The sequence below is a fragment of the Scleropages formosus genome, chromosome 8 (genome assembly GCF_900964775.1).
Source record: "Scleropages formosus chromosome 8, fSclFor1.1, whole genome shotgun sequence".
Taxonomy (NCBI): domain Eukaryota; kingdom Metazoa; phylum Chordata; class Actinopteri; order Osteoglossiformes; family Osteoglossidae; genus Scleropages; species Scleropages formosus.
Window position 1 is genome coordinate 8937218 of NC_041813.1, and position 26604 is coordinate 8963821.

The 26604-nt window shown below is 42.4% G+C and overlaps 1 protein-coding gene across 1 annotated transcript; it reads right to left on the reverse strand.

Moving 5' to 3' along the window:
- Nucleotides 1-24761: 24761 nt before the first annotated feature.
- On the reverse strand, nt 24762-26033 carry npy4r (neuropeptide Y receptor Y4). The gene has a single exon (XM_018766118.1). It carries the CDS (start codon nt 26031-26033, stop codon nt 24960-24962), a length of 1074 nt encoding a protein of 357 aa, XP_018621634.1. The 3' UTR covers nt 24762-24959.
- Between the last annotated feature and the right edge of the window lie 571 nt (nt 26034-26604).

Consider the following 26604-nt stretch of genomic DNA (forward strand, 5'->3'; position numbering starts at 1 on the left):
CGTCCTGGTTCTCTCAGCCCCGTATGACATTGTGCTGTTGACAAGATCTGGAATTGCAACCACTTTTTCATAGCTATTATGAATGAAGGTTTTTTTCTACATAATGAATAGATTAGATAGAGAATGGATTGTTTTTACAGAAGTTTATTTTTTTACTTTTGTTTGTCAAAAGTCTGATTTTAATGCAGATATTCTTGTTACTTTTAACATTTTTGTTGACAATCCAGAGAGGGAAAGCATTGCTACATTTTATGTTTTTGGTCTGTCACAGTAAAGAGACTCACTGAATGGGATGCTTGGGGCTTTAACAAAAACAATAACTGCCTTTTCCGAAAAGGACGCTAAAAGTCTGCCACTGAAAGGCACCTGCCGTGTTGCAAAATGTACTGGAAATTCACATATCTTGTCTTTTCGTTGTTTAATTTCATTCATGCCATTGTTGAAAAATAAAACAAAAAAAAACCAGATTGTTTACTACAACAAACTGATTTTGAAAGACACCATTACTTGTCTAAAACAAAGATTTTCGTTTTCCAATATACAAAGCATCATTACAAAAGGCACTAAAACCTATTCATTTTTAAAAATTACCTAACGCAGTACAGATTCAGTTTTATCATCCTTCCTGTGGCCTTTCTTCTAACTGGGATAGAGAGAAATTTTCCTTGAAATGGCCATGAACCTGCTGCCATGGTAGAGGGTTTACACCAGGAGAGATAAGAGCACAGATGGCTACGACTTAATCTTCTTTAAAGCCCTTCCTTCTAAGGTGCCTTCTTGCTGTTCAGCTTTTTGTAGTTCAGCAGATGTGATTTGTTGAAATATCACAGAAATTTGTCTGTTCTTTCTGGAAGCTCTGTTACCTTAGCCTGCACTGAGGTCTCTCTGCTCATAAGATGCAGAGGAAGGAGACACTCAGGTAGCAGTGATGAGGTTTCTGGCAGCTTCAAAGCTTCAACCACAAAGGCACCAATGGTGCTGTCAAGCTCTGGTGAAAAGTTGACGCTGAAACTAGAATCGGTGAGGGAGGCAATGTCAATTACTCTTTATTTTTGCTGAGGTGCTCTCTCATCAGTCTTTTATGTACTTTTTCAGTACACCATGTTCCTTGTTCTCATCCAACACTGCAGATGGTATGTGCCTTCTTCAAAAAGAACAGATGGGCTATTACCTCTAAAACTATATCTGTAAGTTTCTTCTCTGAAGTTGTTTGGCATTTTCTTGATAGCTCTGTGTTCAAAGCCCAACATTGTTATTATATCATGGATCAATGATGTTTTTAGAAGTTTGAGGGTTGTCTGTTCTTTAATTTACATTGTTTTCCCAGTTGTGTGATGGAATGGTGTCTCGTCCAAGGTGTTCACTGACTAGCCTCCCATCCTGTCCCTGCGGGATGAGTGCCGGACTACGGGGACCCTGACTTGAACAAGTAGTTCATGAAAGTGAGTGAGATATTCCTACAGTGTTGACTTGCAGAAACTCATTGAGTAGAGGCCATTCTTAAATTACTGTTTGTTTTCTAGCCAATATTATAACCACCCTGAATCAGTCATGTTCTTCAAAGAAGTCTGAAAAAGCATGTAACACCCTACTTACAATTTTATGTTGCCTATTATCTCAGCCTCTCCGTCTGTGCACATGACTACTCATTAACTGCTGCAGTTCATATCTCAGGAGAAGATTTAATTAAGTGATTGAAATCTTGCCAAAAGTAAAAATAGCAGACAAAAGCAACCCCAGCAGTCCAGCAGTCTGGAGGAAAAACAGCCTTTTGTCTTTTTCACTGAAACTGTTGAGTGTGTTCTTTTGTATGTTATCTATCTTTAAAGGTTTTTTGTTTGCCCCAATTCTGTCAATTCCATTTTCTTTCATACACAGCTGTCCATGGCACCAGCGAACACATGCCAGGAAAAGCTCTACCCATGCAGACAGTGGCAACTCAGCAGGTCATAAGTCACACAGTGACATGGAGGATTTGCTGTGTTAACAGGAAGGTCCCAGCAACCTCACAGGCACACATCGTGCCACTTCTAGTCGCCTTGGCTTTTCTTTCCTACTTGCATTCCATCTTTTCCTGACATGCCCCATGGCGTGCGGTAAAGTTTGTACCGAAGAATTCCACCTGACGAAATAGACATTAGTCAACCAAGATCATAAGCAACCCTGAATTAATACTTTTAATTACAAGTGGTGTAATTATTTTTTAACAGTTCTCCATATTTTTTTTGCACCAAAAAACCCAACACATAACTAGTATATCATTAGTGTAATTCAAGGAAATAGAGCACACACTGAGTAAGCTAAATTCATGCCCATTTCAAAAAACCACCCACTCACCCAACTCAGAATAACAAATCAAACCGGAAAGTTGAAAGAAATGTACATTAAATCACTCAACTCACTCCTCAGTTTGACGAAATGTTAATATAGTGGGGTGGTTTCTGGTGCTCCATGCTTTTAGAGAATTGTTTTTTACAGCCTGCTGGATGAGAGAGACCTGCAATCAGGCTTATCCTGCTTTAGACTACAATGCGGAAACATAATGATATACCGTTTAAGTAGAAGGGCACAATACGATGGCACAAAACTTTATTAAAATGAGCTAAAGCAGCTAAAAAACATATGCACAAAAGAACAAGTTACAACAAAAAAAATCTGATTTATATGCCTTCTACTCAGGGGGGTGCGGTGGCGCAGTGGGTTGAACCACAGTCCTGCTCTCCAGTGGGTCTGGGATTCAAGTCCTGCTTGGGGTGCCTTGTGATGGACTGGCGTCCTGTCCTGGGTGTGTCCCCTCCCCCTCCGGCCTTACGCCCTGTGTTGCCGGGTTGGCTCCGGTTCCCCGCGTCCCCGTATGGGACAAGCGGTTCTGAAAATGTGTGTGTGTGTGCCTTCTACTCTAGATATGTACTGCCTCATGCCCTTGGCTCTGGACAATCAAGAGCCTGCATTATAAAATCAGTTTTCAATAATGGATTGATAGATGGAATGGATGTATATTTCATATGCATGAATGGCTATTAGATATCAAAAAAAAAATTGTAATAAAGAAAAAATCTGAGTCAAGTGAAAGGGGGTTTTATTTCATAATGAGAAAATGCTGTTTAAAAAAATCATTTTAATTTGTGCTGTGAACATATTTAACATATTTGACTGCCTTAAAATCTCATCTTACTAAGGGCAAAAGCAAAATTACTGCTGGTTTATCAAGGCTTAAACTGTAGTGGTCTGTTGTGCTTAACCAAACTATAGAAAGGTTGGGTAGAACAGATAGAACACCATAAAGCAACAAAATTGTGAATAATAAAAATGCAGCTTCCACCTTTTAATGCTTCACATAGATGTGTGAGACACTGGCTGTGTTGCATCAGATGAGGAGCAATATACAATATACAGTAAATGCACAGTTTTAAGAGCCTGTCTAAGTCTTATTACTCATTCTGGCTTTTTGGTCAGTTGCCCATTCCTCCCACATCCATCTTTGTTTGCTGAATCTTTTCCTTGCTTTGGTAGTTACCTATTAAAAAAGGAATTTACACTTGATATACAAACATTTGTACATACTTCATAAAACAGATACCTTTAAAAGGTAGGTATATATAAATACACACATACACTGAAATTGCTGGCCCTGAGCAGGGTTGCGGTGAGCCGGAGCCTAACCCGGCAACACAGGGCACCAGACTGGAGGGGACACACCTAGGATGGGATGCCAGTCCATTGCAAGGCACCCCAAGCAGGAGTCGAACCCCAGACCCACCAGAGAGCAGGCGCAGGCCAAACCCGCTGCACCACCGTGCCCCCCATTAAAATGACCACACACACACACACACACACACACACACACACACACACACACACACACGCACACACACACACACACACACACACACTTTCAGAACCGCTTGTCCCACATGGGGTCGCGGGGAACCGGAGCCTACCCGGCAACCCAGGGAGTAAGGCCGGAGGGGGAGGGGACACACCCAGGACGGGATTAAAATGACCAGTTTTCTTAATTCTTATGGCAAATGTTGCAAGTGTTACAATATACATTTTGTATAATGATGTTTTGGAGACTCTATATTCAGTATACATTATATATAAAATCTGAATGAGCAGCCATGTAGTCCTTTCAGCTGCTACAGAAAGAAACATACTATTCATCCATTTTCAATAACTGCATGTCTTGTTCACAGTTGCAGGGCTTTCGAGCATATCCCGGAAACAGTGGGAGCAAGGAAGAGAGGGGGTACACCCTGGGTGAGATATTAATTCATCACAGGGTAGCCTCCAACCCCCACCACACACACACACACAGAGACAGAAACAACAGGAAAGTTTGGAGCCACAAATTCACCTGAACTGCAACTCAGCTGAACTTCCCCTGGGAGGAGACCCATGCAGACATGGGGAGAACATGCAAACTCCACAGATCGAGCCAGATTTGAGCAGCCCAGCCCACTGTAAGGCTGCAGCACTACCTTCTGCATCACCATCCGCCCAGAAAATATACTTGAATGTATAAATCAATAAATTATAATTTGAAGTCTTTTTTTTATTAAGACAGTTGTAACTTTTTAATGACAAAGGAACTGTGTTTGGTTCCACGTCAAATGACATTCTTTTCATTCTGCACATTAAGTTTTTCATATAAAATGCATAGAGCAGTGGCCATGGCAGCACGGTGGCACAGTGAGTAGTGCTGCTGTCTTACAGCATCTGGGTGGTGCAAAAAGATGTGGGTTTGATCCTCACTCAGTCTGTGTGAAGTTTGCATGTTCTCCCTGTGTCTGGGTGGATTTCCTTTGGGTGCTCTGGTTTCCTCCCACAGTCCAAAGACATGCTGTTTGGGTTGTCCCATTGTGTATGAGTGACAGAGTGAGTATTTTCCACTGATGTATGGATGAGTGACCCATTGTAAGTAGTGTATCCACCAGTGTAAGTCACCTGGGTGAATAAGGTGTGTGGGCTGATAACACTACATAGAGTTCATTAGAAGTTGCTTTGGAGAAAAGTATGTGCTAAATAAATAAATGTAAAGCAGGATAAATTACACAGCTATAATTATCACATAACTCTGCTTCCCCAGAGAAGTCCTTATTCCTATACATCTCCCTCTGCCTCACTGAGAACTCCTTGTCCTGGCTGTTGTTCTCTCCTGATCCTCAAGGGGATTATTGTAATTTCCTCCTGACAGGTCTTTTGGCATCTGCAACCCACCCTGGCTCAAAACCTCTGCTCATCAAATGCATAACCTTCTTTGCTATATATACACACACCACTATTCAGGTCTAGTCTCTCTGCTGGTTGGATGTTACAGAGAGGGTCCAGCTTAAACCTTCAGTCTAGCCTACAGATCCCTAGATGTCTTAGCCAATAGTTTCACTTTGCCTTTAAAATGTTGTTAATCATTTAACATTTTTTGTTAAATGATGGCATCTACTTTAGCTCTAGATTGATCTTAGTTGCATCTCAACCTGCCATTCTGGATTATAATCATGTGATTGTCTTGCAAGCCCTTCCGTGTTTTTATTAACCCAACATTGTAAGTCACATTAGTCAAAGCCATAGGCTGAACAACGAATAATAATAATATCCTCTTCCACTGTTTTAATGTGGAAAATATTTTATTAGGAAATACACTTCATATTTTGATTGGTTAGATGGTCAGATCCATCACATGTATGAATTCGTACTGAAATAATACTATTATTGCTGGAAATGATATGTTTTGTATTGTGAGCTGGTGGGAGGTGCTCTCCTGGTAGGCATGAGGCTGAACTGATTGACAGCATCCCCAACTGCCTACCCATGCCATACTTCAGAGGCTTAATGAAGACCAACTGATGCAAGTTCAGGGGTAATCAGCAAGGACAGCTGGTCTGAGGACTTGAGAGGAGTGCTTGGGGACTGTGTCTTGTTTTAGGTTGGTTGTGGTTTGTTCAAAAATGGTTCTTTGGTTTCTGTTTGGTTTAAAATGAAATCTGGTTTTGGGGAAAAATTCTGCTGTCCTGTGCTCAGTCCTGCCTATGTGGTTGCCTCCATTCTGTAACTGGTCACAGTATATATGTGATCTTTAAAAGCTGAAGCATCAGATGAGTGAACCATGGCTGACAGTTTTCCAGTTTGAGGTGAATGATCTCTGTAAAATTAGCACTGTTCCCTATGAGTCTGTAAATTGTGTGTCACTGACAGGACCACCTAATCCACACACACAATGTCTGAAACTGCTTGTCCCAAGCGGGGGTCACTGCAAGCTGAAGCCTAACCCGGCAACACAGGACGCAAGGCTGCAGGGGGAGGGGACACACCCAGGACAGGACGCCAGTCCATCGCACGACACCTCAAGCGGAACTCGAACCACAGACCCACCAGAGAGCAGGACCCAGTCAAACCTGCTGCATCACCGCGCCTCCCCACCTAATCCACTAAACCCTAATATCCTGGAAAAGGTGTTCGATAACCTGGCGCAATGCTGAAGCTTGGGCTTGCATTTACATTACATTACATTTATTCATTTAGCAGACACTTTTCTCCAAAGCAACATACATCTCATAGAAAATACAATGTGTGCGTTACATCAGCAGAAAGATTGACTTAGATGCAGATGCGTGATTCTAAAGTACAGTTAGTTTGTTACTTTCCACCATATGAACCAATGTATATCATACAAGCAGCCGCATAAAAGTTCATCCGAATATTCACGGTTCCTAATCAATTTCCTAATACGTTAGACGAGCGGCTGCGTGAAGGTTTATCCGTTGTTCAGCAGTTATGATCTCAAAGTTATAGAGCATGAACATTCTTGTTGGCTTGTGTCCCTGATGACTGGCAAGAACCTGCTCCAATTGTTGGAATTAGTTCTTTTGCAAAACAACCAGAATATAAATTATTAACAGAAGCATCCGTCTAGCTTATCAAGCAGTAGCTGTATGATCTAGATAAATTAAATAATGCACCTACTCATTTCCACATGCCACTTTAGATTTTTGTCATGCCACTGGAATTTACAACTACCTCCAGATCTGCGTTGACTGCAGAGTAGGAGAGCACATACATATTTCTTCGGTTCAGTTTATGCTCAGTAATTTAAGTGTCTTAATGTTTATTTAAGAATGTAAAATGTTGAGCTTTTAAGATTTATGAAAAAGTATTACGAAAAAAGCAAATAAGTAATTCAGTGATCATTAAACAAATAGAAAAAGAAAAACTCACTCACACACACACACACTCTCTGAAGCCGCTTGTCCTGAGCAGGGTCCCGGGGAGCCGGAGCTTATCCCGGCAACGCAGGGCGTAGGGCCAGAGGGGGAGGGGACACACCCCGGACGGGACGCCAGTCCGTCGCAAGGCACCCCACGCAGGGCTCAAACCCCAGACCCCCCAGAGAGCAGGCACAGATCAAACCTGCTGCACCCCTCCAAAAGAAAAACTACACTGAAAAAATAAATCAAACAAATTAATTTTAAAAAAGTGAAATGTGGCAGGCTCCAACCCGGCCATGCCCATACCCTGCTCAAATTGTCGCCTGCTTTGTGGGCTAGGCTCATTCGAAAACAAACGTTAAGTAGGGAGCTGTTGTTAAAAGATAAAATCATATGTTGTGTTGCAGATAGGAGTTATGTTTCAATTTGTGCTTCTGTTTGTTTGACCTGTAAGTTTTTTATGTTTGTCTGTATGGAGTCTCTGAATGAAATTATCCGGGAGTTCAACCACAAGCTCCCCAGATCCACTTGTGAACCCGATATGCCCTAGCACGTCACAAGAAACTAACGATAAACGATATGTCGAATATCAAAGTTGTCTATGGCAACCGAACTGCGCAATGACACCACGACCAGAGACTCAGACGCTCCCGTTGCTACAGAAACCTGGTTCATCCTTGTCTGTCAAACCTGCCATCCTGCTTCAGTTTACTCACAAAGCTGGCAATTGCCTTGACCTTGTCTTCTCCCGTAACTGTGGCTGTCCTGTCCTCTCTGTGACCCCACTCCATCCCTCTGATCGTTTCTTCGTCTCCTTCCAACCATGCCTCACCAGTAATCCCTCTCCTTCTGCACCCATTCTTACCTTCTGCCATAACTTAAAATTTCTCTCGCCTTCCTGCCTTGTCCCTGCTACGCTATCTGCCCTCCCTTTTGCTGCAGAATTCTCGGATCTATCAGCAGACAATGCCACTAACATTTTCTTCTTCTTCTTTTTTTCTTCTTTTTTTTCTCTTTCTGACCTCTATCTTCTAGACCAGCATGCCTCAGTACCACCCTATGGCTGACTGACACATTATGTACTAACAGGATCAAACTCCAGGCTGCAGAGCGACAATGGCATAAATCCAAAACTCGCACAGACCTGGATGTCTACAAACAACTTTTAGCCTCTTTTCACCCTGCTGTCTCCTCAGCTGGGTGTGGTGGCGCAGTGGGTTGGACTGGGTCCTGCTCTCCGGTGGGTCTAGGGTTCGAGTCCTGCTTAGGGTGCCTTGCAGCGGACTGGTGTCCCGTCCTGGGTGTGTCCCCTCCCCTTCTGGCCATGCGCCCTGTGTTACCAGGTAGGCTCCGGTTCCCGGTGACCCCATATGGGACAAGCGGTTCTGAAAGTGTGTGTGTGTGTCTCCTCAGCTAAAACAACCTTCTACCACAACAAAATACAGTCTGCAACTAAAAAACCACACAGACTCTTTGCCACCTTCTCATCCCTACTGTGTTGTCGGCTGCCCCCTCCACCTTCTTTGCTCACTGCTGATGATTTTGCTTTGCTCTTCAGAGACAAAGTCAACACAACCATGGACAAGTTCTCGGCATCACCCTGCCCTGCTCGCTCTGGACTTTACTGCAAAGATGTGCTCTCTGAATTCAAGCCACTCTCAGAATCTGAAGTCTCTGACCTCCTGATATCACCTCGACCTACCACCTGCTTGCTAGATCAGATCCCATCCTCACTGCTATAGACCATCTCCCTGCAACTCTCCACATTCATCATTCTGATCATCAACTCCTCGCTCTCATCTGGCGGCTTCCCAGCTACCTTCAAAACTTCTCTAATTTCACCTCTGGTAAAGAAACCTTCACTGGATCCTAACTCGGTCCAAAACTATAAGCCTGTGATCAACTTTCTGAATTCCTCACCCGGAACCACATCCTCAATGGATATTAGTCTGGGTTCAGAATTGGTGATACCACGGAGACAGCGCTTCCAGCAGTGTCTGATGCTCTCCAGTCAGCCAGAGCAGCCTCTCTCTCCTCAGTCCTCATCCTCCTTCACCTGTCTGCAGCATTCGACACTGTCAATCACCAGATTCTACTCTCCTCTCTTAGTCAGCTTGAGATGAAAGGAACAGCACGAAAATGGTTTGAGACCTACCTATCTGCCAGATCCTATCAAGTGGTCTGGCGGGGCTCTCGTTCTTCTCTTCTGCCTCTCTCAGCTGGTGTCCTGTATGGCTCAGTACTGGGTCCTCTGCTCTTCTCAGTCTACACCTCCTTCCTCAGCCCTGTCATTGCCTCCCATGGATTCAAATATCACTGCTATGCTGATGATACCCAGCTCTTCCTCTCATTTCCACCAGAAGCATCAGACATTTCCGTGCGCAGTGCTGCCTGTCTGTCGGACATCTCTGCATGGATGTCCGATCACCATCTACAACTCAACCTCTCCAAAACAGAGATCCTACACCTCCCAGCTGGCCTGTCTTCCTATCCTGAACTCTCGATCAAACTGGACAACTCACTCATTTTGCCTACTTCCTCAGCTAAGAGTCTGGGAGTGATGATTGAGTTAAGTCTATCTTTCTCTCAGCTCATTGAAGGCACAACCTGGACCTGCACATACATCCTGCATAACATCCAGTATCCATCCTTACCTCACAACAGACTCTGCACAACTACTCATCCTGGCCATGGTGACATCCCATCTGGACTACAGCAACTCTCTCTTGTCTGTTCTTCCTGCTACTGGCATTAAACCTCTACATTTGATACAGAACACTGCTGCCCAAGTTGTGTTTGACTTTCCGAAGCGTTTGCATGTATCTCCTCTATTCATTCCTCTATACTGGCTTCCCATAACTGCCTGGATCAAATTTAAGACCCTGTTTATGGCCTACAAATGCATCAATGGAACTGCTCCCAGCTATCTACAGGACTTGATCAACTGCTACACTCTAACCAGACCGCTACACTCTTCCACATCTGCCCACTTGGTGATCCCACGCATAAAAGGTAAAGCACAGAAGTTCACGGTTCTGGCTCTGTTGTGGTGGAACGACCTCTCCCTCTTGCTCAGAACTGTTGAATCTCTGTCCACATTTAAAAAGGGTCTTAAAACTTATCTCCGGAGTCACTTTGCTCATGATCTCGGATCAATCCTTTACAGAGCCACCCTTGCAATGTAATGTAAATGTTTATATGTATCTCAAAAAAAAACTACTAGGGAGGTGATTAGGAATTGGCAATATTCTGGTAAAATGTTATGCAGCAAACATACTTTCCTGTTAAAACTATACTTGACAATACGGACGGACAGACACACACTTGTCCCGAGTGGGGGTCGCAGTGAGCTGGAGCCTAACCCGGCAACACAGGGCACAAGGCTGGAGGGGGGAGGGGAAGCCAGTCCGTCACAAGGTATCCCAAGCAGGGCTTGAACCCCAGACCCACCAGTGAGAGGGACCTGGCCAAGTCCACTGCTTCACCACACGCCCCTACATGACAGTGTGTATTGTTTATTTTTTCATTATTAATAACAGCTTGTCCCAATGCAGTCTCAGTGCATTTAAATTATGTAATTATAAAATTATACAGTATACGGTATATTTAAAATATATAATAGATTTAATTTTTGCTAAATAGCTGTAAATAGCTGCAACTATATCTGAATTTTTGGCTAGATTTGTTGCAACATTACATGACGGTAATTTATTGCTATTGTTAAACCAGACCTTTTGTTAAGCATCTGTAGTTTGTCTTCATTCATTTCCGTTGTACCCAGGACTCCCAGTTTTAAATTTGACTGGAACAGTGACTGACTAATGGATAATCATTTTTTTTAATAAAAGTATTTCATTGTGAATTTGTTAAGTTCTTATTTTCAGAGTTAACCAGTATTGCGTACCTCTCCTAGAGCCATATTATTCTGCTCGTCATTGAATGGTGCACAGAAATGTATAAATTGCCACCCCAGGGACTGTCACTGTTAAACATCTCATTTTGCTTTGGGACAAAAAAGTGTAATCCAGTTGGAACGCCTTGTGAAAATGCAGGAGGGCAGAATTCATTTAACAATTCTGTCTCTTCAGATAATTATTTCTGTGATTTGATGTATTAGTATTGGAAAGTCAAATCATTAATAAATAGTGGGCTGACAGTACAGTCTACAAAGTAAATATAAAAAATGTATCATGGAAGTATTGCCTGTAGCCAAAACATTGTTATTCTTGTAAAATGACATATTTACTACTCTTACATGCTGGCAGTCACCAAATTCCAAAACCTCTATGATTCCAGATCTCATCAAGGCTATAAAATTTATTATAACTCCAAATAGTTTAACATGTGTGTCATCAGTATTCAAAATGTGGTCTATATATTCATCCCTTAAATTCCCAACCACCTCCAATAATAATAATAATAATAATAATAAGAAGAAGAAGAAGAAGAAGAAGAAGAAGAATGGGGGGCATGGTGGTGCAGCAGGTTTGGCTGGGTCCCACTCTCTGGCAGATCTGGGGTTTGAGCCCTGCTTGGGACGGACTGGCAGCCCCTCCTGAGTGTGTTCCCTATCCCCCAGCCTCACACCCTGCATTGCCAAGTTAGGCTCTGGTTCGTTGCGACCCTGCTTGGGACAAGCGGTATCAGTAAGTGTGTGTGATGATAAGAATAATAATGATAAAGAAAGCATAGTCAGTTGTCAGAGTGATTGTGAAATATGTGTGGCTTCTCTTGTCTATCCTGTCATGAGGAATACAAGGGGTAAAAATGATATCATTATGTGTTCTGTCACTCATTGCCAAACTACCTTTTTTGCATTGGTTTCACAAATATATCATCCATATTTTTCCAGGTTTGGTGAAATCTAGGGTAGGATAGAAAGGACTAGCAGTTTCCAGGTCCAACGCTGGCCAATTTTTGAAATATTTTCGTGTTATTATTGGTGGACTTGGAGGGTGTGGTGGTGCAGTGGGCTTGGCCAGGTCCTGCTCTCCGGAGGGTCTGGGGTTTGAGTCCTGGATGGGATGCCTTGCAGTGAACTGGCGTCTCATCCTGGGTGTGTCCCCTTGTGCCCTGTGTTACTGGGTTGGGCTCCAGTTTGCTGTGACCCCGCTTAGGACAAGTGGTTGTGTGTGTGTTATTGGTGGACTTGGTGGGGGTGTGGTGGTGCAGCAGGCTTGGCAAGGTCCTGCTCTCTGGAAGTTCTGGGGTTTAAGTCTTGCTTGGGGTACACTGCAGCAGACTGGCATCCCATCCAGGGTGTGTCCCTTGCACCCTGTGTTGCCAGGCTGCGCTCCGGTTTGCTGCGACCCCACTCGGGACAAGCGGTTTCAGACTGTGTGTGTATTATTGGTGGACTTCATTTTTGGAGGTCTGCAAAATGTCCACAGTGAAATTGGTAGAAGCTAAACAACATTAATTTTGATCCCACCAGGTCTAGCATTTTTTTTTTTACTGAACCTGACGTATACCCCTCTAATCGCCCAGTAGCCCTGGAGAAGGCATATTCTTCCCATAACAGTAAGTTCTTCCCTTAATGCAGCCAAAGGCTTGGCAAGAATGGAGCAAAGTACTCTCTTCTTCCCATCCCACCTAAATCAAGTACATAGGTCCACAGTGTCCCATCTTCAGTGGATCCTGTTTGATGCTCTGCTTGAATTAGGGTAAACCTTGCTTCCAACTTCTCCACATGCTTCTTATTATTGCAAACCAGATGATTTATAAGCATATTTCTCTTTAATAGTTGTGAGCCTCTGCAAAGTACCTCACCGTAGCTCTCGTAGGACTCTAAGAATTTCAGTTGTTCCATCCAGTTTTGACATTAGAAATGAGGTTTCTGCCGTGTGTAGAGTGTGGTTTTGCTTTTTCACTCACTGTTACAATAATAACTGTTAAAACCAGGTTGCACCCCCTGCTTCAAGGCCTCTGAGTATTCCTTGAGTGAAATATGAGCGAGTACCGCAGTTAATGCTTCCCTGTGTTACTGTCTCATCCAAAACCAGATGGTGCTCATTCCAACAATCTGCTGCAAACTAATCCTTTCTCACCTATCTCCACAAGTGCATGGCCAATAGAATATCAAATGTCCTATGCTTCAAGGTGGCTTCACAGTGGCACCTGATTTTTCGTGTATTAAAAATACTAAGTGTATTGCAGCTTTAACCAGTTTCTCTATTTTGGAACCAAACGCACCATAGCACAGTGCCCTTTCTGCTGTGCTTCCTGTCTTTTGTGGCTATTAGACTGCTCAAAACTTCCATCCTTTCCATTTCTAGGATCAAACAGTGAAATAGATGAAACGGTTCCCAGGTTTCATTGAATATGACTGCTATGATAAGAATCTTGCAGCACCGGATTGGAGCCAGGGTTCGGGAGTAAATCGGTGTCTTTGTAGTGCACTCCTTTGAATGCTTAACGTTTCAGGAGTGCTGGTGGTGGAGGTGTAGGGACAGTGCAGGGTACACCCATGGGACGAATGGTCTACACTAGATGAGAGCTTCTATACAGGGTTTGGAATGTGATCATGAATTTGTTGTTCTTGGTCTTAGATGCCTCAATTAGAGATTAGAGCATGGGGCACCGGGGTGACTTGGGTGTCAGAACCCTCTCCTTGGTCTGTTGGCATTATTACAGAGGGTCAGTTAGCCACAGATTCAAACTCCCTCCCAAGCCCTGATTCTAACAATTTGTCTGTAGCTAACTCCAGGCCTATGGCTCAACATTGCCCTATCTCCAACCCAGACACTGGATTTATGGCCCTTGCAGACTCACCAAGCTCACCGACCAAGCTTACCTCTCCCAAGACCTGACTTTTTGGTTTAATCCTATGTCTCTTCAAAATCCCATCTTCAGTATAAACTTTTAGTGGAAGCCCTTCCCAAACAGTAACTACACCCATAAGCTTAACCTAAATCTAAGCCCATTTCTTGCTTATCTCTGTCTCTTCTTCATATCTGTACTGAGTGAATGTTTCTCCTAAACAGTGACTGTTATCATAACACTAATGCCTCTTTATTATTTTCAAGTTTTTGTCAGTGCCATGCAGGGGGTGTGGTGACGCAGTGGGCTTGGCCAGGTCCTGCTTTCTGGTGGTCCAGGGTTCGAGTCCCACTTGGGGAGCCTTGTGACAGACTGGCGTCCCATCCTGGGTGTGTCCCCTCGCCCTCCAGCCTTAAGCCCTGTGTTGCCAGGTTAGGCTCCGGCTCAGGCTCCAGCTCATCGCAACCCTACTTGGGACAAGCAGCTTCAGCCAGTTTGTGTCAGTCCCACTGAACTGTGGAAATTATGTTCATATTATATCTTAATCATCAGTCTGCTCTAGTATCAGTGCTTCATTGTGGACTTTATAGCCTGATTGTTTAATATTAATAAAGCTGCCCTGCAAAAAAGCCTAAATAAAATGACTTCGGTGACATTGTTTGGGTGAATCTCATTGACATGGGCACTTTGTCAGTCACGGCTCTCTCATTAACATGGTCACAGGAAAGTGCACTTGAAAGATAGCTTTCATCTGCTTTGAAGGTTTCTTGCACATTCAGTCCAAAGCGTCTGCCCTGATTCTGTGCATGAGTCTGCAGATATTTTCCCTGCACTTGAGACTGTTTTTCCCCTGTCTGCTTTCATAATTCTCCTCCATAGAAATGTGAAGATTTGTTCTTTAACTTGATAATACTTGTTTTTCTTCACTGCAAAAGTTCACATACCAAAAATAACTGAACATTGATTTCTTCTGATTGCTTATGGGCGCAGTGGGTTGGACCGGGTCCTGCTCTCCGGTGGGTCTGGGGTTCAAACCCTGCTTGGGGTGCCTTGCGGCGGACTGGCGTCCCGTCCTGGGTGTGTCCCCTCCCCCTCCGGCCTTACGCCCTGTGTTGCCGGGTTAGGCTCTGGTTCCCCGCGACCCTGTATGGGACAAGCGGTTCAGAAAGTGTGTGTGTGTGTGTGTGTGTGTGTGTGATTGCTTATGTACACATTACTCTTTTGAGAAAACAAATAACATTCAATTATGTTGTTCCGAAAATGGTGTGTGTTTAGAAATGTTTTATCAGAGTGTGAAGGCTATTTGTAGTTAAAAACAATTCACATTTTTTGTACATTAAATGCACTTTAGAATGTACATTGAGTTTTGTTGCATTTATGTCTGCGTTTCTGTCCACCAACTGGAAATATCTGAGATCAGAACAATCAGTGCACATTTATCCATGTTTACTGTTCTACTTGTTTTTATTTACTAACAAATTGTAATATTAAACTGTCATATACTGGTCATTAATAAACTTATTTACATTCTGCATAATGTAGATAGTGTACATATAGTAGGATGGAAAAGGCCTGTTGCCTATTGATGCTGAGTCGTATATGAAAGGGAATTAAAAAAAAAGACAATCGTTTTGAATTTGTCTGAATTTATAACATGTCCTTTGAGAATTTTAAAGAAATTTGTTATTATTATCATTACTTAGTGGTATGCCACATGGGACTACTCTTTACTTTGTATTAATATACACTAAATTTGTTGTCTCACAACAAGGTTTTTAGTAAATATGATGATTAGGGTGGTGCAGTGGTGCAGTGGGTTGGACCAGGTCCTGCTCTCCGGTGGGTCTGGGGTTCAAGTCCTGCTTGGGGTGCCTTGCGGCGGACTGGAGTCCCGTCCTGGGTGTGTCCCCACCCCCTCCGGCCTTATGCCCTGTGTTACCGGGTAGGCTCCGGTTCCCCGCGACCCTGTATGGGACAAGCGGTTCAGAAAATGTGTGTATGTGTGATTATAATTAATACAGAAAAAATCAAAGGTCTCTACTCTTGTATGAGTTTGCAATATGAGTATATTGATAAATAGTGGCTACCCTAAACAATTACTGTGAAAAATTGGTCAGCTTGCTGTCAATCCTATAGGTTTATCTCTAGAGCTGAAAGGTTTCATTGGATTTTGTTGTTCTTTCTGGTGAGTGCATTCTGCCCATTACCAATAGTACTACACTGGTTTCAATCTGACTGTGTATTAGACTTCAGACATTTGCCCTATTGCCATTTTAGTGTTCCTTTCGCAAGTCTTTTCTCATTAAATTTAAATCTGTTAAAATTTATAATTGGGTAGTCAGTTCCTGAGAGTCAGTATTGCTCATCAACTCTTTCCACACATTCTTTAAAGGTGGTTTAATTTTCCTTTGTTTCTTTGTCACTGCCCTATTCTTGAGTCTGTATGCGGTTTCAGGTTCTGAGCCAAGCCCCCTGCCATGCCAACTCTGTGCCACCTTGATTGATTTAATGGTGCTCTTTGTCGTGCCTTGATTTCCACACATATGCGTCAGTGCAGGGCTCTGCAGCCAAACAGAAAATGACTTCCAGTGACAAGCTCCAAAAGGGGCTGATTGCTCCTGCTGATGCCAAGAGGTGACAGAGCAGATTCATTAGTGGCACTGTTGCTGATCATCTGAGCAGTATAATGGCTGTCTCTGCTGTGGACTCTTCTGTTGCTGTACTGCTGTGTTACAACGAGACCTGAACCTGCCTGATACAGAACAACAACTTCTACCCAAAACTGATGTCAGCTCACTTTTTTTTGCTTCACTTTGGTCTCTGGCACCAACGTTCTCAGATAAAACTCCATCTGTTCTGCAACCACCTATCCATTCCCACGTCTCTGTGTTGCCGAGGCTATCTTTGGAAGCATTGGGTGTGATGTATCCCTTATGGGACATCATTCCATTGCAAGACAGTCATAAACGCACTAAGGTCATTTTAGATATGCTTTTTCACGTCTTTTGGCTGTGGGAAGAAACACATGAAAATTCAGCATTATTATGGATCTTTCAAAATGAAGTATCTGATGTCTATTATGCTTTATTAGACTTAATTACTGTAAAAGCTAATGTGCTTGTCAAAATAGTTGTTAACAGAGCTCCACAGGCAAAAGAAGCTGCACACCTCCTGTCACTAGGGTGTGCTTTTTGCAGGGCAATTGCACAATCATCTGCAGGCTCATCCACGGAAAGCACAGTAAATTGCTGCTGGTACCAGGAGACAAGCAAAAATTTTACACTGAAATGGACAGTAGTACCTTTCGTACTACTGTGTGCTCATCACCCTACAGCTTTTTAACAGCAGCTCAAATGGAACTCGGCATTTTTTTTTTTTAGACAAACCCAACGATCCCTTCAGATTCTAAGCCGTGGAGTAAAATGAACCTCTGAGCCGAATATTGTTTCTGCTGCCGCCTCCAGTGATATTGCACACAACCCGTCACCACAGCGGTGCCATTCTGGGTGGTGATAGATAAGTGTGAATGTGTGTTTCTGGCTCAGTGCTTGGACCACTGCTCAAGCGTAGCAGCCGTGACAGCATCGAGCCAGCTGTGCTCCCAGCTGTGCTCCCAACCCTCCACCACACACAGATGCAACCGTCAGTAGCCTGGTTCTTGCTTTTTTTTCCTCTCACTGTGAACACGCAAGCCAACGCACAACTACACGCAAACCAAAATGCAGACACACATTCACGGACTCATATATGCGAGAAAGCCTGTCACAGCCGCAGTGTTTCAGCAAAGTAAATTTTCCGACGAAAGGGCAGCCCTAGTTCACATAGGCTAGAGCACAGTGACAAAACATGGCATGACATATAGATTTTTAAAGTGTTTGGTTTCTGATGTGTTAGGCGTAATTACTTGGTGTCGACACGGAGGATGAAATCTGCCTGTTTAAGGTTCAGATAACTGACGACATTACTGGATCTTCTCCGGTAACTTGAGAGCCGTTACATACAAAAACAGTTTTGTTTTTTTCTCATTATTTAGAAAAATAACTAGTTAACAACTGTATAAATACTCCAGTGGTAAATGGCGATCTCCTTAATTAGTCAACGTTCAGTCCAAATTATATAAATGTGTAAACCTGTAAAATTCTGCTGGACATGTCATACTAGGTGAGAACCTGAAAACAACTTGCATCCCTGGGGAGGCTTGAACAGTGGCTAATTGCGGCGGCTCTCATTTAATACCTGAAACTAATTGCTATCCGATGATTTGCCGAGTCATTCTTTGATTATATACACCAATTAAAATGGCTCTCTTAGGCAAACTGTGCCCTGATCACCTTGAAGAAAGTTATTGTGTTCGTTTCCATGATGCAGCATGATGACAGCTGAAACTGCTCATGAAGGACAGGCATCCAGCTGTTCCCACCTCTTGGGGGCTCAGGTCATAAATTGAAATCAATCATCCATCCTAGTTATAGCACGACCCCAATGGTGGAGGACGGGAGGACGTGCTTGTTCTGGGAGAGCAGCAGGGTGAGTGCTCTAGCGGGGGGTGGGGGTTGCTTACAGGGATACTGTTCAAGATTGAACCTAAGCAGGGGGTGGGATGCTCTGGGTGTGACTCCTTCACAGGAGGCAGTCCCCTGGGCCCTGACTCACCGACAGATCTCCAGTATCTGTTAGCTGCACACAAATGGCAAAGCTCAACCTGGCTTTCCGTCAAGTAACAGCGAGGAACAGATTGAATCTACACGAAGTAAATGTTCCTATCAAAAATGATATGGTAAGGTAAAAGCTAACGCCACTTCCGTCATTTCTGTGGGTCTCATTCTTTGTACGATTTTATTTGTGGTGCCCTTGTTAATCTTTTTTGTCTGTCCACTAAGGAGCTGGACATTTAATGAGGAGCAAATGTGAAGAGATCTGTAAGTACACCAGGCGGTACAGCCGTTGAGAATATATGCTTGTAAAGCGAAGGCTGCCAATTTAAGTCCGGGACGTCCTTGTGGGAGCAGCCTCGAGCCAGGTCTCCAGCCTAAATTTCCCCAGTATTGTATTCAGATATCTTAAACAGATTAAATTAATTTTCTTGAGGTAAAAACTAATCTGTGAAGATTAATTATAGATGCTCCTTATTACAAGAATAAATACTGAAAAGCAAAATTAAGATCAAAATCTGGTATTTATTTATAAATTGATTACAGTTTTTGATATTTATATATACAGTTGAATCCATGATGAACGCTGTAACCAAAATATACCATGTGTACCATGTACCATGTAAATAATGTTGAGGGTGTGGACCATATCCTGGATGCAATAACTTACTGGATGCTTCAAGTGTACTTTTTATCATTAAAAGTTTGCAAAGTTATAATCTCCATTTATATGAAGACCAGTCAGTCAGGTACAGTCAAAGATGGACCTAAGGTTTGAAATGTCTGCAGACCTCATGAACTTTAACTCCCCACCTGCTCTTCCTGGCTTCCAGCTCTGGTCTGTTTTTTGCATCTCTGGTCCCAGCAAGTGCTTTTCTCAGTCCCTGTTGCAGTGTGATTTTTGTGTCGTTGAGGTGTATACTTTTTCTTTTTCCCTTCCTTTGACTTGCTAGGTATCACAAGTTTCCTGCCCCCCTCTACTGTTTGTCTGGAAAGAATTGATCCTTGTCAATGGATGCTTTGCACTAATTTTGCCAACTGATAATGACAGGCACTCTTGAAGCCTCACTCCATTTCTTACCATTTATCTCTGTTGGTGTTGGTGGTCATTAATGTCATTTTAACCTGGCCCCTCAAGCCACCAAGCTGTTATGGTACTTTCAGCACTTAGTGATTCTCATATGCACCCATCAAAGACACTTATTTGAAGAAGTAAAAAAAAAATAAAAATCACAAGATATTATGTCTTACCTTTGAAACTGCTGGAAAACCTATTTTTTTATTTCAGATTACTGCCTAAGGGGAGAAGGATTAACAAAAGCATACAAACAGGCTCAGTCTGTTTACAATTGAGGCATTTAGTCATTTAGCAGTCATTTAGCAATTTTTCTTTAAAATAGCACACTCAAAGAAAACAAAAAGGACAGTTCGTGTGATGTCACATTTTAAACATGCAACTTACATTACGCAGGTAGTTGCATATAGAACTGGTAGAGAGTACAACATTTTTAAAACAGGTGAAATTAATATTAACCTTACATGAGCAGCAGCATAAAGAACTGATTGGAAATACAAAGGTAATTGTGACAGATAATGTAATGCAACCGTATAGACAGGGGATCCGGAGAGAACTGAGTTTGAAAAACATGTGGTTTCAGACCCTTCTTAAACAATGAGAAGGATTCAGCAGTTCTGAGTGAGAGAGGGACATCATTCCACCACACTGGAACCAAACTGAGAAACGTTAGGCTTTTTTTGGGAGCCTGTTGTGCATGGGACTACCAAGTAGCCAGAGGTGGAGCAGCGTAACTGTCTGGTTTGGGTGTAGTGAGTGATCAGTTCTTGTAGGTATCAGGGAGCAAATCCATTGATGAGTTTAAAGTCTGTAGCCAGAGTCTTGAACATGCTACAGGAAGCCAGTAGAGAGAGACAAGGAAGGGGGATATATTGCACATAGGAACCCTTTGGTAGGAGAAACACAACTCTGCATACACAATAGCATTCTAGTGAGAAAGAAGAAAATGGAGAGACTTGATGACGGATGTTGGAAGAACAGACAGGAGGGAGTTGTAGTACTCCAGGAGGAAAATCACCATGGCCTAGACCAGAAGATGCATAGAATGTGTTGTGAGGTAAGGATGGATCCCGCAGATGTTATGCAGGAAGTACCTGCAGGACTGGGTTATGACATCGGTGTTTTTAAAGAAGATACATAAGCCAGTTGTTACCCTCAGGCTCTCAGATGAAATGAGCAAGTTGTCCAGTTTCATAGATATCCTGACGGGTGGATAGACCTGCTGGGAGGTTAAGGATCTCAGTTTTAGAGAGGTTGAATTGAGCAGTCATCCAAGCGATCAGTTGTCCAAGCAGAAATTTCACTTCACATGTTCACATGCGCATTTCACTAGATTTTTATAACAGAGCAGGATTAAATTATTTTGTTCAGCACAAGCGTGTTTAAGAATATAAAATTCTGTAGTTTTCTAATGTGTTGACAAGAAACCCAATTCAAGTGATCTTTTGGCTTTTTCTTCTTCTCGGTTGGAATCCTACCTCCTGCCATAGTATCTTTGAGCAAGGTACTTACCTTTAATTGGTTCAGTAAAAATGTTCAAGTTGTATAAATGCGTGAATCATTGCAAGCATCTTAATATTGTAATTTGCTTCAGAGAAAAGCATCAGCTAAATAATTAAATGTGAAATATAAATTATTTACAATAGTGATGTTTCAATTCAAAATGTAATTTTCTTGCTTTGCCAAAGCTGCTGCCTTTATTCGAACTAATGTAATGTTTAATAGCAATTGCAAATGTTGTTTATACTGATAAAAAGTTCATTCTAATTCCATGTGCAAAACAACATAATTTGAACATGTTCCTTCACAGTAATTACAGGCAGCTCAGACTGGTCCTTTAAATTGACATTGTAGTGATGGGTAATTATTGTAATTAGCACAAAGTAAAAGAAAGGTACAGATTGAATTATAAAGTTCATCAACATAACAAGGCAGCAGTAACAGATTCAGTATATATCCTAGTTCACTGAATATATGCTTAAAATTACACTAAACTCCATCCACGAAGGGTGGTCATATGATCATAACAGACTTTCTAGAAGACATAAAACTTGCCAGAATTTCTATCAGGAATATTTAAATACATATTATGTGTGAGTGAGGTGCTAGGTAAAACTTGTATGCATTACTAACATTACAGCACTGTAATAAGGCATATTTTTATTATTTGAGTATGTGCTGTGCTTGATTTACAGAAATAAATATAACCTCTATCACTATGGAACTTATATCCCTGCTAGTTCTACACCAATATTCATTCTGTTGAATTTAAACATAACTTTAAAACCAGCAGGTTTTTGCACTAATGCATCTGTATAGTGTTTACATGCTGAAAATATCTGCTGTAATTGAATAAGAAATCAGAAAATGCAAACTGTGAAAATGTGAACATTTAAAAGCAGAAACTGGTAATCCACACCAACATAAACCTGCACCACACGTTTTTCACTTTATTACACCACAAAACATTAAAAAATCAATTGTTATCGAGCTATTAGTGAAGGAGAATGGGAGTCGTGACTGACTTTTGTTTGGAGCTCTTCTAAACCAATACAAGTACGGTACACGATTTCTTTTAACGAGTAAGTCTGTGTTTTGGTGCTAGAAACACCCCCGGGAGGAAGGCACACCTGAACTCTACTAGGAAAATTTTAGAGAAATTACAGAAAAGCTAGTCTGGTTTATTTTCTCCAAAATGTTAATTCATCTAGTTCTTATGCCTTAGTGATTTGATTTCTTTATTATTTTGTGAGCTATAATTACCATGAGTTGTAACTACTAAAGTATACCCTTCAGACCCCATTTCTCACCTTTAATACAGCTTGCAGAGGTGTTCCTAAACTGAGATTCAGAAGTCATCCTTACAGAAGATTGCTGTTCATCCAATCCCATTATTAGCCACAACATGGAAGAATTGGTGAGATTTATGTTAATGATTTAAAATCGAATGAATTTATTTGCAAAAGTTTTCTTTCACACAGAACTATTGAACAAGTTTCTGTAAACACCTAAAAGAAACATCAACAGTGTATTTTTCTTAGTAGCTGACAAATATTACAGCACACAGCACTAGTATTAAATTGTTAGCACACACATCTATTTAATGACACATATTTAAATTTTTACAACTGTATCTGTACAAAACACTGCTGAATGTCTAAGACACAGCCATCAACCCTCTCAAATTGTTCCTGTACTTATTATTTTGTATCATATTCATCCAACTTGTCAGCAGATATAAGACATTAATTTGACATGTATTCAAAGATCCAAAAACAAAACGGTTAAAGTAATGCATTAGCTAATTTTACAAAACTGAAGCTATGTTTGTTTTTCATATGTGCATTATATACAGGAACTAGCTTGTAAATGCCATTTTAGGATAAGCAGGGAAACAACAAAATGAAGTACTTGGCTTTACCGGGATAGGAAGTTGATGAATGAACAATCTAAAAACCAACTAAATCAGGGAAACATGGTGCGTTAAGAAAGATGCTCTGCAGTAAGTAATCTCTTAATGTTTGCAAATAGATAAAACGAACAAAGAGGTCAACAATCCAGGAACAGCTAAAGCTGGCAATGTGAAGAAATCAATCAGATAAATAGAGCAGGATGCAGAACAGAGGCCAAGTTGTGGAGGAGAAGTGCACTAGAGCATGAAGACATGGTGTAGGAAAGGTGATGGTGGTGGTTCTACACTGGGCCTCATCTGGTATGAGGTTTCCGGTAAAAATCCTTCACCAATCCCATCACCAATTCCACCACCTGTCATGAACACTACACATAAATAGGGGCTTACATGGGAACATATAGGAGAGTGAAGCAGTTTGTCACTCTTGCAATGGAGCCCCATGGATCAACGTGCACCTTGGTCTTCTACTCCAAAACCTTTGAGACTTAATGGCTCCTTTGTTCCGTGTTAGGATAGAAAGCTAGCGATAAATTACAATTGACTTGCCATGACAGCCATTTGAAGACTCAAATGTTTCCCATCTAACTTTTGAAGGACAAAATAAGCCATCTATTTTCCAGGAAGGCCAACTCTTAGAATGCATTATGGAAAGCTGATCCAAATGCAGAGGGTAATGCAGTACGGAGGGCGCCTCAAATTTTCTTTTGAAAGATTTTACACAACATCCTTTATATCTTCAGACTAATGATTGTTTACTTTGTAATGTAAAAATGCTGAGGGGGTGCGGTGGTGCAGTGGGTTGGACCACAGTCCTGCTCTCCAGTGGGTCTGGGGTTCGAGTCCCGCTTGGGGTGCCTTGCGACGGACTGGCGTCCCGTCCTGGGTGTGTCCCCTCCCCCTCCAGCCTTACGCCCTGAGTTGCCGGGTTAGGCTCCGGTTCCCCGCGGTTCTGAAAATGTGTGTGTGTGTGTGTAAAAATGCTGGGAGAGATATACAACTTACTATAGATTTTATGTTCATGATTGGCAATAATATGTGTAGAACAGGAGGATTTCCCAGTATGAGATAAATTCTGTTCAAGCTTTTCCCTTTCTCAGCTCTTCTTGCAATACTTTGGAGATTGTCTTTCAATCTAAGATCTGTGTACCAAAGTTGTGTTGGAAAATAAAATACTGAATATTATTCTGTCTGTTTCAATATCACTGAGCTTACTCAACATCTCTCAAGAAATCTCATATCCTTCAGGGATAATGCTTACCACCTTTCTTTGCTTATGTAATTTTTTTTTTGTACATTTCTACTCTTTAAGTGTGACAATTCAATGCTGAAATGGTAGTAATAACTAGCAGGTAAGACACGTCAAACAATAAATACTGTGTGCGCATACGCATTTATATCCTCTTTACATCCATTCAGTTTTGATCTTAAATATGTGTAATGCTATAGAAAAGTGCAAATAATTAAACATTGTTTGATATCCGTATTGAATTTAGTATTAAAAATAAATGGGAATCAATAAGACTGTGCGCTTGCAAGAAGCACAAACAATACAAATAGCATACTCCCACCTTTTAATACAGTTGCCATTTGTACAGACATTTAAAAATGTTCAAAAACTAACTTGGATTGTCCTTTTTAAATATTGTAATGTACCCAACTTTTTTGACGTGGTTTTATCAAGAATGCAGCTCAGTAGCTTTGGTGCAATGTGTTACTGCTATTCTTCAGACAGAAGCTAGGTCCCACTGCCTGTAGAAGAATGAACATGGCCCCATCTGAGCAATCATCATCTTTGACCCAATGTTTTCCCAAGTCTGGGGTGGTTCTGGCTGTGCTTTAACTGGTCAAGCAACGTCTTATGCGGAGGTGTTCGTACAGCTGAGGCGCAGCGACGTCCGGGACACCTCCGTTTGCATGGTGGAGAGGGGAAATTGCTCATAGTCCTCTACAGGCCGGCACCCGCAGTGCAGCACTGCAGCCTTTACTTCCTTCCTGAAGTTACTGTTGAGGAAACCGTAAATGACAGGGTTGACGCAGGTGGAAGCCATGGCCACCAAGTGACATAGCGAGAACACCAGGTTGTGGTGGCACGGTGGGATGGCTTCATTGTGCCAGTCAGCCACCACATTGAAGGTGTTGAGAGGCAACCAGCAGACAGCAAAGGCAGTGACCAGCGCCACCAGCATGGCGTTGATGCGCTTACTGTGGCTCATGCAGCGGTTCTCCTCACAGCCACGGTCTAACATATGGCGTCTGCGCCGCAGCCGAATAAAGATGCGCAAGTAGCAAACAAGCACAAACAGCAATGGGGCACAATACTGGAAGATGAGCAACCAGGTAGTGTAGGCCAGCTTGTGCTGCTGGGAGGGCCAGTTCTCTGTGCAGGCCTCTTTTCCCTCTGGCTGTCGCAGGGGAGGGGGCAGGGCCTTGTACGGCTCGCTGGTGAGCAGATGGAAAGCGAGGAAAGGCAGGGAGGTGAAGCAGGCAAGCATCCAGATGATCACCACTGCAAGGTAGGCTTGGGGCACAGTGGGCTTCCAGCCGCTGGGGTTGATGATGAGCTGGTGGCGCTCAAGGGCAATGAGTACAAGGGATAGGATTGAGACCGTCACTGACATGCACTGGATGAAGGGTGTCAGGCGGCACAGGACAGCACCAAAGATCCAGTGGTCCATCAGAGTGTAAACCACAGTGAAGGGCAAACAGAAGGCACACACCAAGATATCTGAGACAGAGAGGTTGGCAATGAGAATGCTGGTGACGTTGGCTTTCTCCTTCTGCCGCACAATGATGCAGATGAGCCCAACGTTGCCTAGGAGTCCCAGCAGCATCACCAGGCAGTAGGACGTGATCAGAAAGATAGTCATTCCCTTGGAGGTGTGACAAGGATCATCCGGGGGTAAGCTGAAGGTGGCGAGGCTTCTGTTCATGGTGCCAGGTGCAATGGCCTGATGAGAAGTGAAAGGAGGAGACTTATTATTACGACCCATTTAGTTATTTGCAATTTTATAGCACCTTTCACTATGCTGTTTGTCCACAATGCTATACATACAGTATGATCAAGTCCAGTCTTACAGCATAGTTCAGATTGTAGTTAGGCCAGGAGCTGTCATTCCTGGTTTCCACTATACCCAGTGTAAATATTATAATTTGGCTCAAACAGCTGTATGGTATACTGGGATGCAACAAATGTCTCAATTATTAATTTTTCAGACAGTTTATTTTTACTTTCTTCACTTGTGTTTTTTCAAAAAAAATTGCTGCAGAGCAAACACCTTGCATTTACACATTATTTGGCAGTAAAAAGATGTTATTCAGAAGTGAAATGCACCCAGTGAGTAGGAATGTTAGATGGGATTAATTCAAGTGTCTTCCGTAGTGGTTACAGCTCATGTCTGGAGTTTGAGAGTGTTGGTGATCAATAACAAGATGACAAAAGTTGCATGTTTATGCATATGAGAAATCAGTGCTCTGGTATTAAATTATGTTTCTGAAGACAAT

Coding starts and splice junctions, on each gene's coding strand:
- npy4r (XM_018766118.1), bottom strand. CDS start 26,033: ATGAACAGAAGCCTCGCCACCTTCAGCTTACCCCCGGATGATCCTTGT.